This window comes from Catharus ustulatus, chromosome 30, assembly GCF_009819885.2.
Source record: "Catharus ustulatus isolate bCatUst1 chromosome 30, bCatUst1.pri.v2, whole genome shotgun sequence".
Taxonomy (NCBI): Eukaryota; Metazoa; Chordata; class Aves; order Passeriformes; family Turdidae; genus Catharus; species Catharus ustulatus.
Window position 1 is genome coordinate 3,158,744 of NC_046250.1, and position 16,041 is coordinate 3,174,784.

Here is a 16,041-nt window from a genome sequence, read left to right on the forward strand (position 1 = left end):
ACTCATGATGCCCGTGCTGTGGATTTGAGGAAATTCCCTCTGAGGGGAATTTCAGACAGAGCTCAACACGGAGAGGAAACTTCTGCTCGTCTTTGACCACACTGAATTTCAGTAAATTGACTGAAATTGTGAATCCATGGTAAAACAGAGGCTCTCCATGGAGAGTTTCCCCCTCTGGGCAGGGTTTGCTCAATGTTTTTTGCCGCCTCCTGCAGAGTAGGGAGGTTGGCAAACTCCGGGTGGGTGAGGACACAAAAGCCCAACGCGAGGATTTTCAGTGATGCAACAGAGTTTTAATGAGAGCGAAAAGAACACAAACAAGGTGGCAACAGCAGGGTTGTAAATGAGGGATGGCAGAGTCTGAACTTCAGTCTGTCGCTGCAATCAGCCACAGGGCTGGTAGGGAAGGAGATAACGAGGAATCGAATGCGTGGAGGCATCGGGAAAGAATTTAAAAGGAGGAAAAATCTGCGTTTTGCTTTGCTCATCTACATCAGCCGGAAGGGTTTCCGTAGGGCTCAGCAGGACCCCCAGAAGCCGCGGCCGTAGCGGCCGGACCACCAGGAGTAGGGGCTGCAGTAACCAGAGCCAAAACCTCGGCCAGAGCCATACAGGCCACGGTAGCCCCCACAGGAGCCCAGACCCCCATAGCCCCCATATCCATAGAGACCCCCGTAGCCCAGGGAGGAACATCCGTAGCCCCCATATCCGTAGCCCCCATAGCCCAGGGACCCATAGCCCCCATATCCATAACCCCCATAGCCCAGGGAGCCAAATCCCCCATAGCCCCCATATCCATAGCCCCCATAGCCCAGGGAGGCCCCAGAGGCTGCAAGGACGGGCGCTCCAGCCGATCCCACCACGGAATCCTGCGGGAAGGAGCTGAGGATGGGCCCGGGGAAGGTGACCACCACGGCGGGAGGCTGGATGACGGTGGTGGAGTCGGGGCACTGGCGCACGCAGGGCTCGTTCCCGCTGTCAGCCAGGGGCTGGGGCCGCAGCACGCCGCAGGCAGAGGAGGGGTACAGGTCGTAGCAGGACATCTTGAAGGGGTTGGAGGTCAATAGAGGCTGAAAAAGAAGGGAAGGGCTTCAAAATTCAGCAGTTTGCATTTAAATAACAAGTGGGGCATTCTGAGTATTCCCCACTGTGTAACCTCAACGCTCTCTTTTTCCAAAAAGTGGGTTTTTAAAATAATTCTCCATAGGGTGTCCACACACAAGAGCAAGTGGGAAATGTTCTGAAAACCTTGTCCCTCATAACATCCTGCAAAGAACTGAGACTTATTTCTCTTTTGTTCCTTCCTTCTCATCGGTCTTTATGCGAACCACTCGCGCTCTGAGCTCTGGGTCTCATTCCTAATTTCTTGTACTTGATTCCCATCTAAAAGCAGTTCTTTGTTCTGCCAAAAGCACACAAAGGTCTCATCCAACCTCCGTGAATTTCTTCCACCATGTTTTGTGGCCTCTTCTACAACATCAACCCTTCCCAGGGAGAAATTCCTGCAGTGTCCAACCTGAGCCTCCTATCAGGGAGTTGTGGGGAGCCCAAAATTCCCCTTGAGCCTCCTTTTGTCCAGGCTGAGCCCCTCCAGCTCCCTCAGCTTCTCCTCTTAGGACTGACTGACCCTTAAGCTTCTGCCACACTGGCAAATACCAAGAACTTTCATGATATAACTCCTTAAAAATTCTTGTTGGCTGAACAAACCTTCTGTAAGGTTTTGGAAGCTACTTTGGTAATTTTTCCAATTTCTACTAACAAGAAGCAATGGTTTTACCATTTCAAACTTGTGAATTTCCAACACCAAACAAAAATAAAACCATCACAAAACAATCTGATTGTTAAGAATCTTAGAATCCTTACGGACTATCCCAACCTTGATGAAAACCAGCAGAAAAGAGAGCCTGGAATTTTCTAAGGGAAAATTCCGAGGGAAGAGATCCCTTTAGGATGGTGCTTACCTTTCTCTCGGAGGTGAATGAAGAGAGGAAGGCGAAGTGAAGAACCCAGGGTTGGGAGAGCTTTTATACCATTCCCAAGATCCCGGGGATCATCTAAGGTGCAATTTGGGGATGTGCATAATTGGGGCAAACCCCAAACGAACGCGACACGTAGGTCCTCAAAGTTGTGCTGACTCTTTGTTTGTTTGCTGGTCCCAAGTCTCGTGAAACGTGATTGGGGCGTTTCGTCACAGAGCCCTCTTTCATCTGGAATGGTGACAAGTCAAATTCATTCCTGTTATCATTCCATTCACAGCCACAGGAATTATTCCAGCAGGAATTATCCTCCGTCATTAATGGCAGAACCCATCTACTCACTTGGGGTCACCTGCTGTGCAGAGTCTTTTTTTCCATTTAAAACAAACCAAACTGGAGATGAAATTATCAAGACCAAATTTGGGGTGGTCGTTTTTATCGTTATCAGTCCCAACTCTTAATGTGAGAGCAATATGGAAACCAAAGGAAGGCATGGAGAGCATCCCGTGGTGCTGAAATGGCTTTTGTTACAGAATCTTGGAATTATTTGGGTTGGAAAAGCCCTCCAAGACCATCGAGTCCAAGCTGGGACCGAGCCCCACCTGAGGCCATTCCCTGTTTTCCTGCCCCTTCTTCCCCGGGACCAGAGCCTGCGGTTGCTCCATCCCTGGAATTGTTTTTTGATAAAGTACAGCTCACAAAATTCCGGGCTTTTTTCGGAATTCTTTTAAAAATTCTTTCTCATTGTGAAAAATCCTGAAGGGGCACAAACCCCCAGTAATTGCCCTTGAACTGATGACACCAAGGACACAAATATCTTGACTGAGGTGTTGGAACGTGACGTCATTCCATAATTGTGAGGCGCTTAAATCCATCTCCGTGCCTTTAATCTACTGGATCATCTACAGGATTTGCATGGACTTGCTCCCTGGAAGCTTGAAAAGATGATTATCCAAACCCCCCCTGCCCCCCAAAGGCTGAGAACCCCACCTCAGCATTTAGGGATCACGTGTGGCGTGGAGTCTGCAATATTAAAATGGTCCATCCATAAACGAGGCGAGAAGGAGCCTTTGCGTCACACATTCCAAATTCCTGATTGTTCCCTCATCCCAGAAACTTCCAGCTCAGCCCTTTTTGGGGTTTATGACTTGTGTATCACAGGAGCTCATGGATTCCTAAGAACCCGAGGCAATAATTCACTTCCGCCACATTTTGACTTTTGCACCAGAGGATCCATTTTTCCTAAAAAAATTCCCAAGTTTCCTCAGGCCTGTTCAATGTTCTCTAGGACTATCTTAGGACCATCAACACCTAGGAAAAGTCTCTTCAGGACCTCCAATCCTTTTGTGGCCTCAGATAACTTTATGAATTCGTTCTTTGTTTATCTCCTGAACCCAAAGAAGCTTCAGGAAGACAAAGGCTCCTCTCTGTCTCCTCCACGGCCAAAATTCAGGATTTCACGGTCTTTCCTGCTCAGTTTTAAATTCCAGTGCAATTTGTGATTCAGATAAACCCATGAGCCACTCTCCAGGTGTTCAGTTAATACCAAGAGGAGCTGGCTTGGCAATTCCTGATGTAATTCCAAGGAAGTGACAGGAATAACGCCGGCTATTAATTTCCCCCCAAACCACCACAAGATGAAAGAATTCTCCATAATCTCAGGCGATGTTTAGATCATTACTACAAACAAATTTGAACGGCCTCATAAACGCCAACAATGAACCCAACAATTTCATCACCCTGGTGGTTGCATGAGTTTGAAATGGGGGCGGGCAAGAGATGCTGATCTGGTACCTCCAGCTGATATAAAAGCTCCTCTGTCTCCTCGCTCCTCCAAACGCTTCCCTTGACCTCTCCGAGACTTGGGTAAGTCCAAATCATCTCCGCTGCTCTCGGTGTGTTTTTTATTCTTGACTTCGTCTTGAGTTGATGTCCAACATCTTCTCTGTTGGGTGAATCTGCGTGGACTTGGGAAATATCAAGGACTTTTCTGTCTCTGGGGTGGCAGATTAAAATTTTGGTGTGTGGAGCCCTGAGGAGTTGTTGGTGTCAGGAACATCAGACCTTGGAGGGTGCTCTGAGTCTGCTGAGGTGACTGGAGCCCATTCCCTGTGGATCCAGGCTGGGAATGTTGGGAATGTTGAGCCCTCAGAGCCACTCTCAGCATCATCAGGGATTTTTCCTCAGGAACTGCAGGGACAGGACACAGGGAATAGGGTCAGGGCGACAGAGAGGGAATTTAGGTTGGATATTGGGAAGAAATGCTTCCCTGTGAAGGTGGAGATGCCCTGGCACTGGATATTCCATGGATTCTCCATCCTTGGGAGTGTCCAAAGTCTGTTGGGAGGGGCTTGGAGCAGCCAGGGATAGTGGGAGGTTTCAGAGATTTAAGATCTCTTCCAAGACAGGAAATTCCGAGATCCTCTGATTTAGTTCTAAACAATCCTGCAAAGAGCAGGGGGTTGGACTTGAGCCAGGCTTGAGGAAGCCTGTGATTCTCTGATCCTCACTTTTAACCCACCTTGAGGTTTGCATGAAAAGTTCAAGATTTGACAAGGGTGTCACCCCTGCAGCCGTCCACATGTGACAAAGCTTTTTGTGTTTCCTGCTACCGAAAATCCTTTGGCTTTCCTTCTCACTTTCAAGTTCCTCCTCAAAACTCTGTTAAGGATTTACAGAACATCATTAGAGATTTGTTCTTTATTGTCTTGTCAGATGTCTTTCTGGGAAAGCCAGGCGCTCACAATCCTATAATCTGTTGTTCTCTTGACTCTCAGCAAAATTGGGATGAGTGGGAAGATGAAGCTACTGTAATTAAGTTCTCCATAAGCTCCATCTCATGCAAACCTGCTGAACCCAAATCCGAGTTTTCCTAATGACTCATCCAATAACCTTGGACAAAGTCACTTTGCTCTAACTCCTTTTGTTTCCCGGTTTTTATTTTAATGTTGAGAAATAAGTCTTAGCGCTTTGCAGGATGTTATGAGGGACAAGATTTCCAGAACATTTCCCACTTGCTCTTGTGAGTGGACACCCTATGGAGAATTTTTTTAAAACCCACTTTTTGGAAAAAGAGAGCGCTGAGGTTATACAGTGGGGAATACTCAGAACGCGCTACTTGTTATTTAAATGCAAACTGCTGAATTTTGAAGCCCTTCTCTTCTTTTTCAGCCTCTTCCAACCTCCAACCCCTTCAAGATGTCCTGCTACGACCTGTACCCCTCCTCTGCCTGCGGCGTGCTGCGGCCCCAGCCCCTGGCTGACAGCGGGAACGAGCCCTGCGTGCGCCAGTGCCCCGACTCCACCACCGTCATCCAGCCTCCCGCCGTGGTGGTCACCTTCCCCGGGCCCATCCTCAGCTCCTTCCCGCAGGATTCCGTGGTGGGATCGGCTGGAGCGCCCGTCCTTGCAGCCTCTGGGGCCTCCCTGGGCTACGGGGGCTACGGATATGGGGGCTATGGGGGATTTGGCTCCCTGGGCTATAGGGGTTATGGATCCCTGGGCTATGGGGGTTATGGATATGGGGGCTACGGGGGTCTCTATGGATATGGGGGCTACGGATGTTCCTCCCTGGGCTACGGGGGTCTCTATGGATATGGGGGCTACGGGGGTCTGGGCTCCTGTGGGGGCTACCGTGGCCTGTATGGCTCTGGCCGAGGTTTTGGCTCTGGTTACTGCAGCCCCTACTCCTGGTGGTCCGGCCGCTATGGCCGCGGCTTCTGGGGGTCCTGCTGAGCCCTACGGAAATATCCCGGAGCGAGGAATAACCGGCAATGGAGAGATCCAGTCCTGGCCCCAGGGGAGATGTGACCACGGCCATCCCACAGCTCCTCCTTGATTCATTCACCTTCTGCTTGGCATCTTCTGGGCTTTTTAAATTTTTTTTTCCATCTCTGTATATGCATAATATCTGGGACAAAGCAATAATTTATATTCTCCCGAAATGCAACTTCACTGTCCAGCTGGAGAAGGAGTTGCCTGCGACCTGATATTCTTCACGTTCTGCTCTGCTTTTCTGTGAATGCTTTTTTCTCATTAAAGTGATTCTGTTCAGCAAAAAAAAAAAATGTTTTAGTTTTAATTTCTCTGGTTTGCAACACTTCATTCTGTATGGGGTGGGGGGAAATTTGTATTCTTACAACAGGCTGAGGTTCAGACTTCCAAACCACCTGGAATGTCCCAGCTGGGAGTGAAGCCAGCCACTGTTCCTTGATCCAGAATTTGGGAGCAGGAATCCTTCCTCCCCAGCTGTCCTGGGCCACAATACAAACATTACAGTGTCATGGACTCATGGAATGGGTTGGATTGAAACAACCCTGAAGATCTTCTCCTTCCACCCCCCACCATGTGCAGGGACACCTCCCACGAGACCTGGCACTGGGGCAGGGATGGGGCAACCAGAAATTCCCTGGAAAATCCGTGCCAGGTTATCCACCCTCACAGGGAAAGATTTTTTCCCAATATCCAACCTAAATTTGGCTTCTGTCATTTTGAATCCATTCTCCCTTTTCATGACACTCCAATTCCCAAGGAAAAATCTCTGTCCAGCTTCCCTGTAGGTCCTGGAAGGTGGAATCTCACCAGAGCAGAGAAGAAAGGGAGATTTGCTCACAGGTTAATATATTTTCTACCTCTTCGTTTTTCCAGGTACCATTTTCCCAGGTTCTGTCTGCTCCAGTTTTTCTTGCTGGTGTGAATGAATCCTTTAAGGAGTTGTTTATTCTGTCAAAAACCACCCAACACTTTAAATTTTATGATTATACAGAATGATTTCAGATTTCAGCGTTCTTTATTTAAAGATTTGATGGGAATTTGATTTAACTTCCTGCCAAGGTTATTCCTGTGGACAGAGTTTAAACATTTGACTGAGGAAATGTTTGAGTCAGAACATGAAACCCAAAGAGATGAAAGCTTTACCTGGAAGAAATTCTTACTGAAATCTAATCTTCCCTGGATTTTTGGGCAGGACATTAATCTCCATAGTTTAGGGACAGGTTGGATGAAGCTCTGAACAACCTGGGCCAGTGACAGCTGTCCCTGCCCATAGCATGGAATGAGATGAGCTTTAAGATCCCTCCCAACCCAAACCATTTCATGATTCCAGGATATTTTAGGCTGTTGCTGACACCTGCACAGGTGAGCCTTCTCCAAAGAGTTCAAAACAGGAGAAAAGAACACCAGAACATGGGAAATTTGATGCAACAAACTTTTATTGAACAGCAAGCAAAGCAATGCATTTGCAGAGTCTCCCAGAAGCAGGAAACTCTTCTCCAGCCGGGGGAATATTCATGTGTGATCGATTTGGGTTTTCTTCCAAATCCCAGCTGTTGATGTGAACAAACCGGGTCCATTTCGAGCCCAGGAAACACAAAAATGGGGCCGGAGAAGCTTTAAGGCAGAAGCTGAACGAGGAGCGATTCAAAAGGGGCTGAACAGCAACAGAGTCGTGGTTTTGGGATGGAGCAGCGCTGGTTCCAAGCTCCTTGGCTGCGAAACCATCACATTCCATCTGTTGGCCACGACCTCACTTGGGATTTTTCCCCCTCGGGTTTAGCAGGAGCCACAGCTGCCGCGGCCGTAGCGGCTGTAGCGGCCGGACCAAGGGCCGCAGTAGCCAGAGGATCGGCCAGAGCCGTACAGGCCACGGAACCCCCCACAGGAGCCCAGACCCCCAAAGGAGCCCAGGGAGGAGCCCCCATATCCACAGAGACCCCCATAGCCCCCATATCCATAACCCCCATAGCCCAGGGATCCAAATCCCCCATAGCCCCCATATCCATAACCCCCATATCCAGCAGATCCAAATCCCCCATAGCCCAGGGAGCCATAACCCCCGTAGCCCCCAGAGGCTGCAAGGACGGGTGCTCCAGCCGATCCCACCACGGAATCCTGCGGGAAGGAGCTGAGGATGGGCCCGGGGAAGGTGACCACCACGGCGGGAGGCTGGATGACGGTGGTGGAGTCGGGGCACTGGCGCACGCAGGGCTCGTTCCCGCTGTCAGCCAGGGGCTGGGGCCGCAGCACGCCGGAGCCGGCGCTGGAGCACAGGTCGTAGCAGGACATGGTGCAGGGATGGGAGGTTAACCTGTACAAGGTGGTCATTTACATTCATTTTAAAGGAATAGAAACTTTAGGCTGTGCTGAAACAGTTCAAAGTTTGTCAGTGATAAATCTGGGAAGTTAATCTATTTCCTATTCCTGTTTCTCCTATCCATGTGATCTCCAGGCTACTCTTCAGTCCAGCACAGTCTGTTCTCTTCAGCTGTGTCTTTGAATTTCCAGCTCAGATAATTTCTTCAGTATTAAATTCCTCTTAGCTGATGAGATTCTACTCAGATTTTATATTTCCTGTTACAAACTCAGCAAAACTCTACCAAATATAACAATGTATACAGGTTATTCTTTACCTCCTAAAATACATGATTTCTACTCAGATTTTATCTTTCCTGTTACAAACTGAGTGAAACTCTACCAAATATAACCACACATACAGGTTATTCTTTATCTCCTAAAATACAGGTGAGGAACCCTTTGGAGTGCTAAAATAATACAAGTTTGGGGTTCAACACCACTCAATGAACCTTTCTCCTACAAGAGATGAAAGGGGAATTAAACACCAAATGCCCTGCAGAGAGCAGCACCCCACCTGAGGTGCCTCAGATTTCTGGAAGCTCAATTTCAAGAAGTTTGAGAGATAAGTGACTTACCTGGTTCACGGAGGAAGAGCAGGTGAGAGAAGTGGATGGAAGGACCTGAAGCAGGCTCCTTTTATAGAGCTCCCTGCTTGCCCAGAGGGCACCTGATGCTCCAGTTCGTAATTAGGTCCCAACCCCAAATTGCAGGACACATAATTCCTCAAAGTGCTGAAATTGTCTTTGCTTATTGCTGGGGCGCTTCAAACCCACACACACATTCCGCCCCAAACCTCTATTGTCTCCAGGCTTTATGTGGGGGATTAATTTTTATGATCCCACTTCTTTCCTTAGCGTTAGGGGAGGAAATGAAGCTGACTTGGTTTATTTATGAGTACTTCATAATTGGGATGATTGGAGGACACTCATGGTTTTGACCAGGTAAAGTGTGATCAGCAGGAGATGTGGAGCCAATGGAATTTCTTTTTGGATCTCAGATGAGGACTGGGGACAAATAACAAAGGTCCTGCAGGCTCAGCAATTCTCCTTCCACCTACTCAAGGCAAGGCAACCACAATCAGCAGGAGTATCTCGGAATTGACTTTTTATCCTAAAATGTTCTTGTGGAGTGGTTTGGGTTGAAAAAGCCCTTGAAGATCATCCAGTGGCACCCCCTGACATGAGCACCCCGTGACACCTCGTCCATCCTGGTTTGGACACTTCCAGGGATGGGGAATCCATGGAATCACCTGTGCCAGGTGATCACAGGGAACAATTCCTTCCCAGTACCCCATCTAAATCTCTTCTCCTGACAATCCATCCCTTAGACGTCTCCATGTTCCTTTTTAAACTCCCTCCTGGTTCTCTTTCAGAGAAATATTACACCACAGTTCTGTGGAAATTAAGTTTTCTGATTTGTTTCATCGATCTTTCTTTTTCTTTCTCGTGCTTTCCCCTCCTATTTTTACATGCTACAAACTCAACATCCTGCATTTTAAATTAAAGTGAGAAATAGACTTGATTCTTAAGGTCAAAGACAGGAAGGTCAAAGCCACAAACCAAGAGCTGATTATGGGAAAAACCCTAAGTGGCCTCAATTCACCCATTTTAACATGATAATCTCTTGTAATTGTGGGGTGTTTACACCTAGGCACAGGTTTTATTTAACTCTGACACAGTAGGAACGAGTCAGTAATGGGTGTTCAGAAAATCCTTTGGAATGTTCTTGTAAAATTTGACATTAATTTTTTTTTTTTTCTCCCCAGGACAATGGCTTGGGAATCCTCATACGTATCTCCAGGTTTGGGAAAAGCTCATAATTCATAAATAATGCATGGTGTGAAGATAACCACGTGGGTGATTAGGATAACGACGATAATGACAGAGTAGGACGATTGTGGTGTAAACAGAGAGAGAAACCTCAGCAAATCCAACATTTGCTTTTCCCAGCAGATTCCCAACTCGTTATTGCTCTGTGCTGAAAGATGCCGTCAAGGTTGGGATTAGCTGCAAGATCCTCTCTAAAAACAAAGGGGTTTTATTTCCACTACAGCTAAATTTGGGATTTCTTTAATATAGAATAATGGAATAGTTTAAAATGGTTCAAAGACCATCTTGCCATGGACAGGGACACCTTCACTATCCCAGGTTGTTCCAAACTGGCCTTGAACACTTCCAGAGATGAAGCCAGCTCAATAAAACAGAAATTCAATTATTAATTCAACGTACACTCTGATTATTTTGAGCTTTCCATTCTAATCCTTAAAATCCTAAATATCTCTCCCCTCAGAACTAAACTCAGGTTTAAGCTGTGGCTTAAGGGTCAGAAAAAACAAGATTTTTCTGGATATTTTGTGTCCCCAAAGCATTCTTAGATTTTTATAATTTCTGTAAATGTCTGAGCATAATTTTCTTATAAGACAGGACAAGGATATTTGTGTAAGATTTTTATAATTTCTGTGAATGTCTGAGCATAATTATAAGACACCACAAGGATATTTGTGTATGAACAGCTCAGTACATGGTGTCACTCCAGAAAACTGATCCTGAATCATGTTTTAGGATGAAAGATGCACTAATTTCACCCATCAACGTTTCAGATCAAAGCAGCCTGCGTGACGTAATGCGATAATTGGAATCAAGAATAAACACAAACAGAAAGAGCGACAATTTCATCACTTTGAGAAGCAATCAATACAAAAAAAATGTTCTGTGTCAACTAATGAGCTCCTCTGAGCCCTCAGGCAAGTCTGAACTGTATAAAAGCTGTCTCCACTTGGGGTTCTCCCAAACATCTTCCCTTCACTCGCTCTTCTCAACGACTTGGTAAGTCTGGAGCTGCTTTTTCTGCTTTTAGAACCTTTTTTTGCTGCTTTTTAAACCTTTTTTTGCTGCTTTTGGAACCATTTTTGGTTCTTTTGGACCCTTTTCTTTGCTACCTTTGGAATCTCTCTTTGCTGTGCGATTCATCTGGGGTACCCTCTTCCATTGGGAACTCATAGGCAAAATTTCAGGTGGAGGCATAAACCTTGCAAAAACCTCAAGGAAGGCTGCTCTCTGCTTTCGAGGTTGGTGTTTTGCTCCAAACCAAACCGAAAGTTTCCTGTCAGAAAATTCTGTTGGATATTGGGTTGTATCCATGATGGGGCAGGTGCAGTGTTTATTCCCACCCTCTGCTTGGTTAAATAGGTGACTGGAAATTGTTTGGAAAGTTTAAATCTTACTGTTCATAGGGAAATGTTGAGTTTAGAGCCAAACCTGCCTTTAGATCCAGTTTTTTCTATTGCAAATCACACAAAATGCTTTTAATTCAAGATAAATGGGCATGAGCACCCCCAGGCTTGGAGTAGGACATGGAGAAGAATTAAGAACTGTTTAAAACTCTCTGTAAGAGATTTTTTTAAGATTTAAGGGATCCTGGAGGGAATTTTAGGAGCTGAAATTTGAAGTGCTGGGTTTCCCTGAGCTAACATGGGCAAGTGGTTTGGTGTGAAAATTTTTCAAAAGAGTTCGGAGCCCAAAACCAAAATGCTGGGGTGTTAAGCTCATTGTAGGGATCTCAAAGCCCTGATTCAATGTTTGGAAGTTTGGGACAATCATCCTTGCAATTCCCTTGTAATGGTCTCATCCAAGGAGCTCCATCTGAACAGACAATGAGCTGTAATCCCTGTTTTGACAAGGATCAGCACAAAGGAGATCAGTGGGAATGAAGAGCCAGAGTCGTGAAATCCTGAATAACAACGCACTCGACTCTTGGAGTGGAGCCCCACTCCTCGTTGATCCCCTGACTCACCAAAGTGCCCCAGCAAATCATTTGGGCTGTTCTCATTCAGTTATTATTTTTAAAAGATGTGGGGAAATTCCGGTGCTTCAAAGCACTCGGGTCTGGGGAAAGGCAGCCAGTTCCAGAGCCCTTTTCTGGAGGTGAAAAACATCTTGTACTTGCTCAAATCAACTCTGGTAGATCGACCTCCAATCCCTACAAGATGTCCTGTATAGGTGTTTGGTAGAGTTTTACTCAGTTTGTAACAGGAAAGATAAAATCTGAGTAGAAATAATGTATTTTAGGAGGTAAAGAATAACCTGTATACATTGTTATATTTGGTAGAGTTTTACTCAGTTTGTAACAGGACATATAAAATCTGAGTAGAAATAATGTATTTTAGGAGGTAAAGAATAACCTGTATACATTGTTATATTTGGTAGAGTTTTACTCAGTTTGTAACAGGAAAGATAAAATCTGAGTAGAAATAATGTATTATAGGAGGTAAAGAATAACCTGTATACATTGTTATATTTGGTAGAGTTTAACTCAGTTTGTAACAGGAAAGATAGAATCTGAGTAGAAACCATCAGCTAAGAGGAATTTAATACTGAAGAAATTATCTGAGCCGGAAATTCAAAGACACAGCTGAAGAGAACAGACTGTGCTGGGCTGAAGAGATCACATAGATAGGAAAAATAGGAATAAGAAATAGATTAACATCCCAGATTTATCGCTGATAAACTTCGAACTGTTTCAGCACAACCTAAAGTTTCTATTCCTTTAAAATGAATGTAAATTAACACCTTTTACAGGTTAACCTCCCATTCCTGCACCATGTCCTGCTACGACCTGTGCTCCAGTGCCGGCTCCGGCGTGTTGCGGCCCCAGCCCCTGGCTGACAGCGGGAACGAGCCCTGCGTGCGCCAGTGCCCCGACTCCACCACCGTCATCCAGCCTCCCGCCGTGGTGGTCACCTTCCCCGGGCCCATCCTGAGCTCCTTCCCGCAGGATTCCGTGGTGGGATCGGCTGGAGCGCCCGTCCTTGCAGCCTCTGGGGGCTATGGGGGTTACGGTTCCCTGGGCTATGGGGGATTTGGATATGGTGGCTATGGGGGTTACGGATATGGGGGCTATGGGGGTCTCTATGGATATGGGGGCTCCTCCCTGGGCTCCTTTGGGGGTCTGGGCTCCTGTGGGGGGTTCCGTGGTCTGTACGGCTCTGGCCGATCCTTTGGCTACTGCGGCCCTTGGTCCGGCCGCTACGGCCGCTACCGCCGCGGCAGCTGCGGCTCCTGCTAAACCCGAGGGGAAAATCCCTCAACTTGGCACCGTGGGATCCTCACCTGAGCTCCTGAGGAAGGGGCAGAGCATCAGAATTCACCTCTGACCATGGAGCCTGAACCCCCCGCTAGAAATTCTCCTTTTTTTTTCCTCCTCCCTTTGTTCGGTCTCCTCTTCCCCAATGTGGGGGAATGTGCGGCTCCACCATCCCCTGGCTTCTCCCTGCCCCAGGGCTGAGGGAGCAGCTCTCCTGAGGTTCAACCTGCCTGTCTTTGCCTCCTGTGCCCTCGTGCAGTGCGGTCTTCCCTGTCCTTGCAATAAAAAAATCCTGCATCCAACACTTGCCTTTGTTTTTTCTTGCTAAGCCCTAGGGTGGGATTTGGGGCTCCGTCTCCTCTCCATCAGAACCAAACCGAGATGCTTTCGCAGCTGGGAGTCCTCTCTCAATAATTATTGCAAATTATTCCAGTTGTCAGAGTTCCAGAAGTTATTCCAATCATTTCCATCCAGTTTGGCACTGGAATAGGGAGTAATCACATCCCCAAGGCTGCCAGAGCTCAAGGACAACGCTCTCAAACACAGGGTGGGATTTTTGAGGTGCCTGTGCAGGACCAGGGTTTGGGTTCAATTCCTGAGAGACCCTTCAGACCCGGGATATTCCATAGTTCTATTTTTTTAAGTGGTTTATTTAGTGCTGGAGTTCCTTTTAATTTTCCATCTTCCAGGCGATGTATTAGAAATCATCCAACTGCCTTCAAAGACAAAGCTAAAAAATATTGCCTGAAGTTCTGGCGAAGTGTTCTGAGAAGGAATGATAGGAGGAAGCTGAACAAAGGGAAACAATTTTTGAGATTGGTATCTGATGAGCAAAGATGAGGCACTACCTTCTCTTTTTTCGTTAATCACTACCATGATAAAGTTGCCTCGGGGAAGGTTTGGCTGAACCCGTCAGCAGGTGAGGTAAAAAGAACATGAACTGATGCATTAGGGAGGATTTACCTCTTCCTTCACCCGGGACTCTTTCAAAGAACAGCAAATCTTATTTTTGACAAGTAATTTCAATATTCTTCCTCGTGTGGGACTGGATCTGTCAGATAATAAATTGAAATGGAAATTAGTCCATGGTACCCGTGAATGCTGCTTTATTTTCAGAAAACAATACTTCATTTTTATGGGTAAACAAACACTTATTTGAGAATATTTTGACCAAAAAAACCCCACAGAACTGTCTAGGTTGGAAAACACCTTTGAGATGATCCAGATTGTGCCTGATCACCCAGCCCAACATCCAGGAATTCCCGGGGCATCTCAAGGAATGGGAATTCCAATCCTTCCTGAGCCCCTTCATGAGGCCAGGAGGAAATTCCTGTGTCCAACCTGCACATCCCCTGCTGCATCCCCAAAAACTCTCCCCGGACAGGTTCTCACTCTTCCCTGCTCCATCCTCCCTGTCCCCTCTTTTCTCTCATCCAGTTTGGGAACAACTTTACAAAGCGCTGATGCTTTTTCCCTCTTTTCTCTTCTGATCTTTGCTCCCACCCTCAGCCTCCAAGAGCTGCTGGGTGGAAATCATGAGCCCAGTTGAAATACCCGAGCTGCCACTGCCAAATTTCACAGCTCTCAGCGAGGCAGTGCCAGGCAGGTACCAGCCTAATTAGGTGTTGTGTCAGACAAGTGCTCAGCCCGAGATAACACCCCTGGAGAGAGCCATTAACACCCAGGGAACAACGATTACACAGCTTTAATTTGGGCTGGATGCCTGCTCGGAGTGAGCTCATGTCTGATTGCAAAACCCAACCAAGGGATGACCTTTGTCTCTGTCTACAGGAGTTATGGGGTGGAGGGAGTTTGCTCCCAAAAAACCTCTAATTATTCATTTACGTTCCTGGCATGGGCACATCTTTTGGGAGCCCTGATAACAGAAAGCTGAGTGGCGCTGAGCAGGAGGGAATGAGAGTTTCTGGCTGGAAAAACGAGGTGGGGAAGTGCTGGGAGCAGCAGGAGTGACAGCCATGGGACGGTGCCTGCTGACTGTGGGGAAAGGAGGTGGCACAATGACAGTGAAAATTTCCTGTCCCACCTTCCAGGAGCCACCTCAGAATCCCAGGAAGGAGGAAAACACCTCAAACATCATGGAGTCAAACTCAGGACCAGTCCCCACCTTGTCAATCAGCCCAGAGTGCTGAGGGTCACGTCCAGTTGAACCATTTGAGCCAAGACCTCTGGTTCCAGTGATTTCTGCTTGAGTCCCCACAGCTCTCACACTCAGTCACACCAGGATTCCTCTCTGACTCAAGCCCAGCTTTTCCAAGCAGAGTCTCAGACCCTGGGATCCTTAAAATAATTTAATCTTGGTGCAAAAATAGAATAACAGCTGGAGATGGTGCTTCCAAGGAGGGACAAACAAATGGAATATTGGGATTTTATATCCTCAAACCCTGGGGACTGCGGTGACAATGAGGGTCGGGTCACCTGGCTGGGCCAGAGGTCTCAGTGCCCTTTACATGCTCTGGAGTGAATAAACTGAAAACATAAAATATCAGAGAGCAGAATCTGTAAAACCACAGGAAAGAGCACGCCCAATTTCCCTTTCACCGCAAACAAGTCCCTGCGTGTCTCACAGACAGGGTGAATCCAGGAAAAATGACTGGAATTAATCCCGAGCAAACCAAAATGTAGAACATGAAGTGATACAAACAAAGCAGAAATCATCTGAGCTCTCAATTAAGGAAAAAGGGTATGACAAGCCCTGGTGAAAAAAGCAGAGAGCAGAATCTACCCTCCAGCTGTGGAGGGAGCAGAGCTCCAGAAAAATACACGGAGAGACAGGAATTGGATGCAGGAAAATTTTATTGTATCAAGAAGGGCAGGAAAGGGATGGTGGGTA

At 46.9% G+C, this 16,041-nt stretch overlaps 4 protein-coding genes across 4 annotated transcripts; 2 read left to right on the top strand and 2 right to left on the bottom strand.

The window, feature by feature from the left end:
• Positions 1–518: 518 nt before the first annotated feature.
• Positions 519–1,043, bottom strand: LOC117008648 (scale keratin-like). Its single transcript, XM_033082620.1, has one exon. It carries the CDS (start codon positions 1,041–1,043, stop codon positions 519–521), a length of 525 nt encoding a protein of 174 aa, XP_032938511.1.
• Positions 1,044–5,174: 4,131 nt separating this feature from the next.
• On the top strand, positions 5,175–5,711 carry LOC117008649 (scale keratin-like). Its single transcript, XM_033082621.1, has one exon. The coding sequence runs from the start codon at positions 5,175–5,177 to the stop codon at positions 5,709–5,711; it is 537 nt and encodes a 178-aa protein (XP_032938512.1).
• A 1,815-nt stretch (positions 5,712–7,526) lies between these two features.
• LOC117008823 (scale keratin-like) lies at positions 7,527–8,039 on the bottom strand. The gene has a single exon (XM_033082904.1). It carries the CDS (start codon positions 8,037–8,039, stop codon positions 7,527–7,529), a length of 513 nt encoding a protein of 170 aa, XP_032938795.1.
• Positions 8,040–12,707: 4,668 nt separating this feature from the next.
• On the top strand, positions 12,708–13,172 carry LOC117008821 (scale keratin-like). Its single transcript, XM_033082902.1, has one exon. It carries the CDS (start codon positions 12,708–12,710, stop codon positions 13,170–13,172), a length of 465 nt encoding a protein of 154 aa, XP_032938793.1.
• The last annotated feature ends 2,869 nt before the right edge of the window (positions 13,173–16,041 follow it).

What these genes read in the sequence shown, in the direction of transcription:
- LOC117008648 (XM_033082620.1), bottom strand. Translation starts at nt 1,043, where the DNA reads ATGTCCTGCTACGACCTGTACCCCTCCTCTGCCTGCGGCGTGCTGCGG.
- LOC117008649 (XM_033082621.1), top strand. Translation starts at nt 5,175, where the DNA reads ATGTCCTGCTACGACCTGTACCCCTCCTCTGCCTGCGGCGTGCTGCGG.
- LOC117008823 (XM_033082904.1), bottom strand. Translation starts at nt 8,039, where the DNA reads ATGTCCTGCTACGACCTGTGCTCCAGCGCCGGCTCCGGCGTGCTGCGG.
- LOC117008821 (XM_033082902.1), top strand. Translation starts at nt 12,708, where the DNA reads ATGTCCTGCTACGACCTGTGCTCCAGTGCCGGCTCCGGCGTGTTGCGG.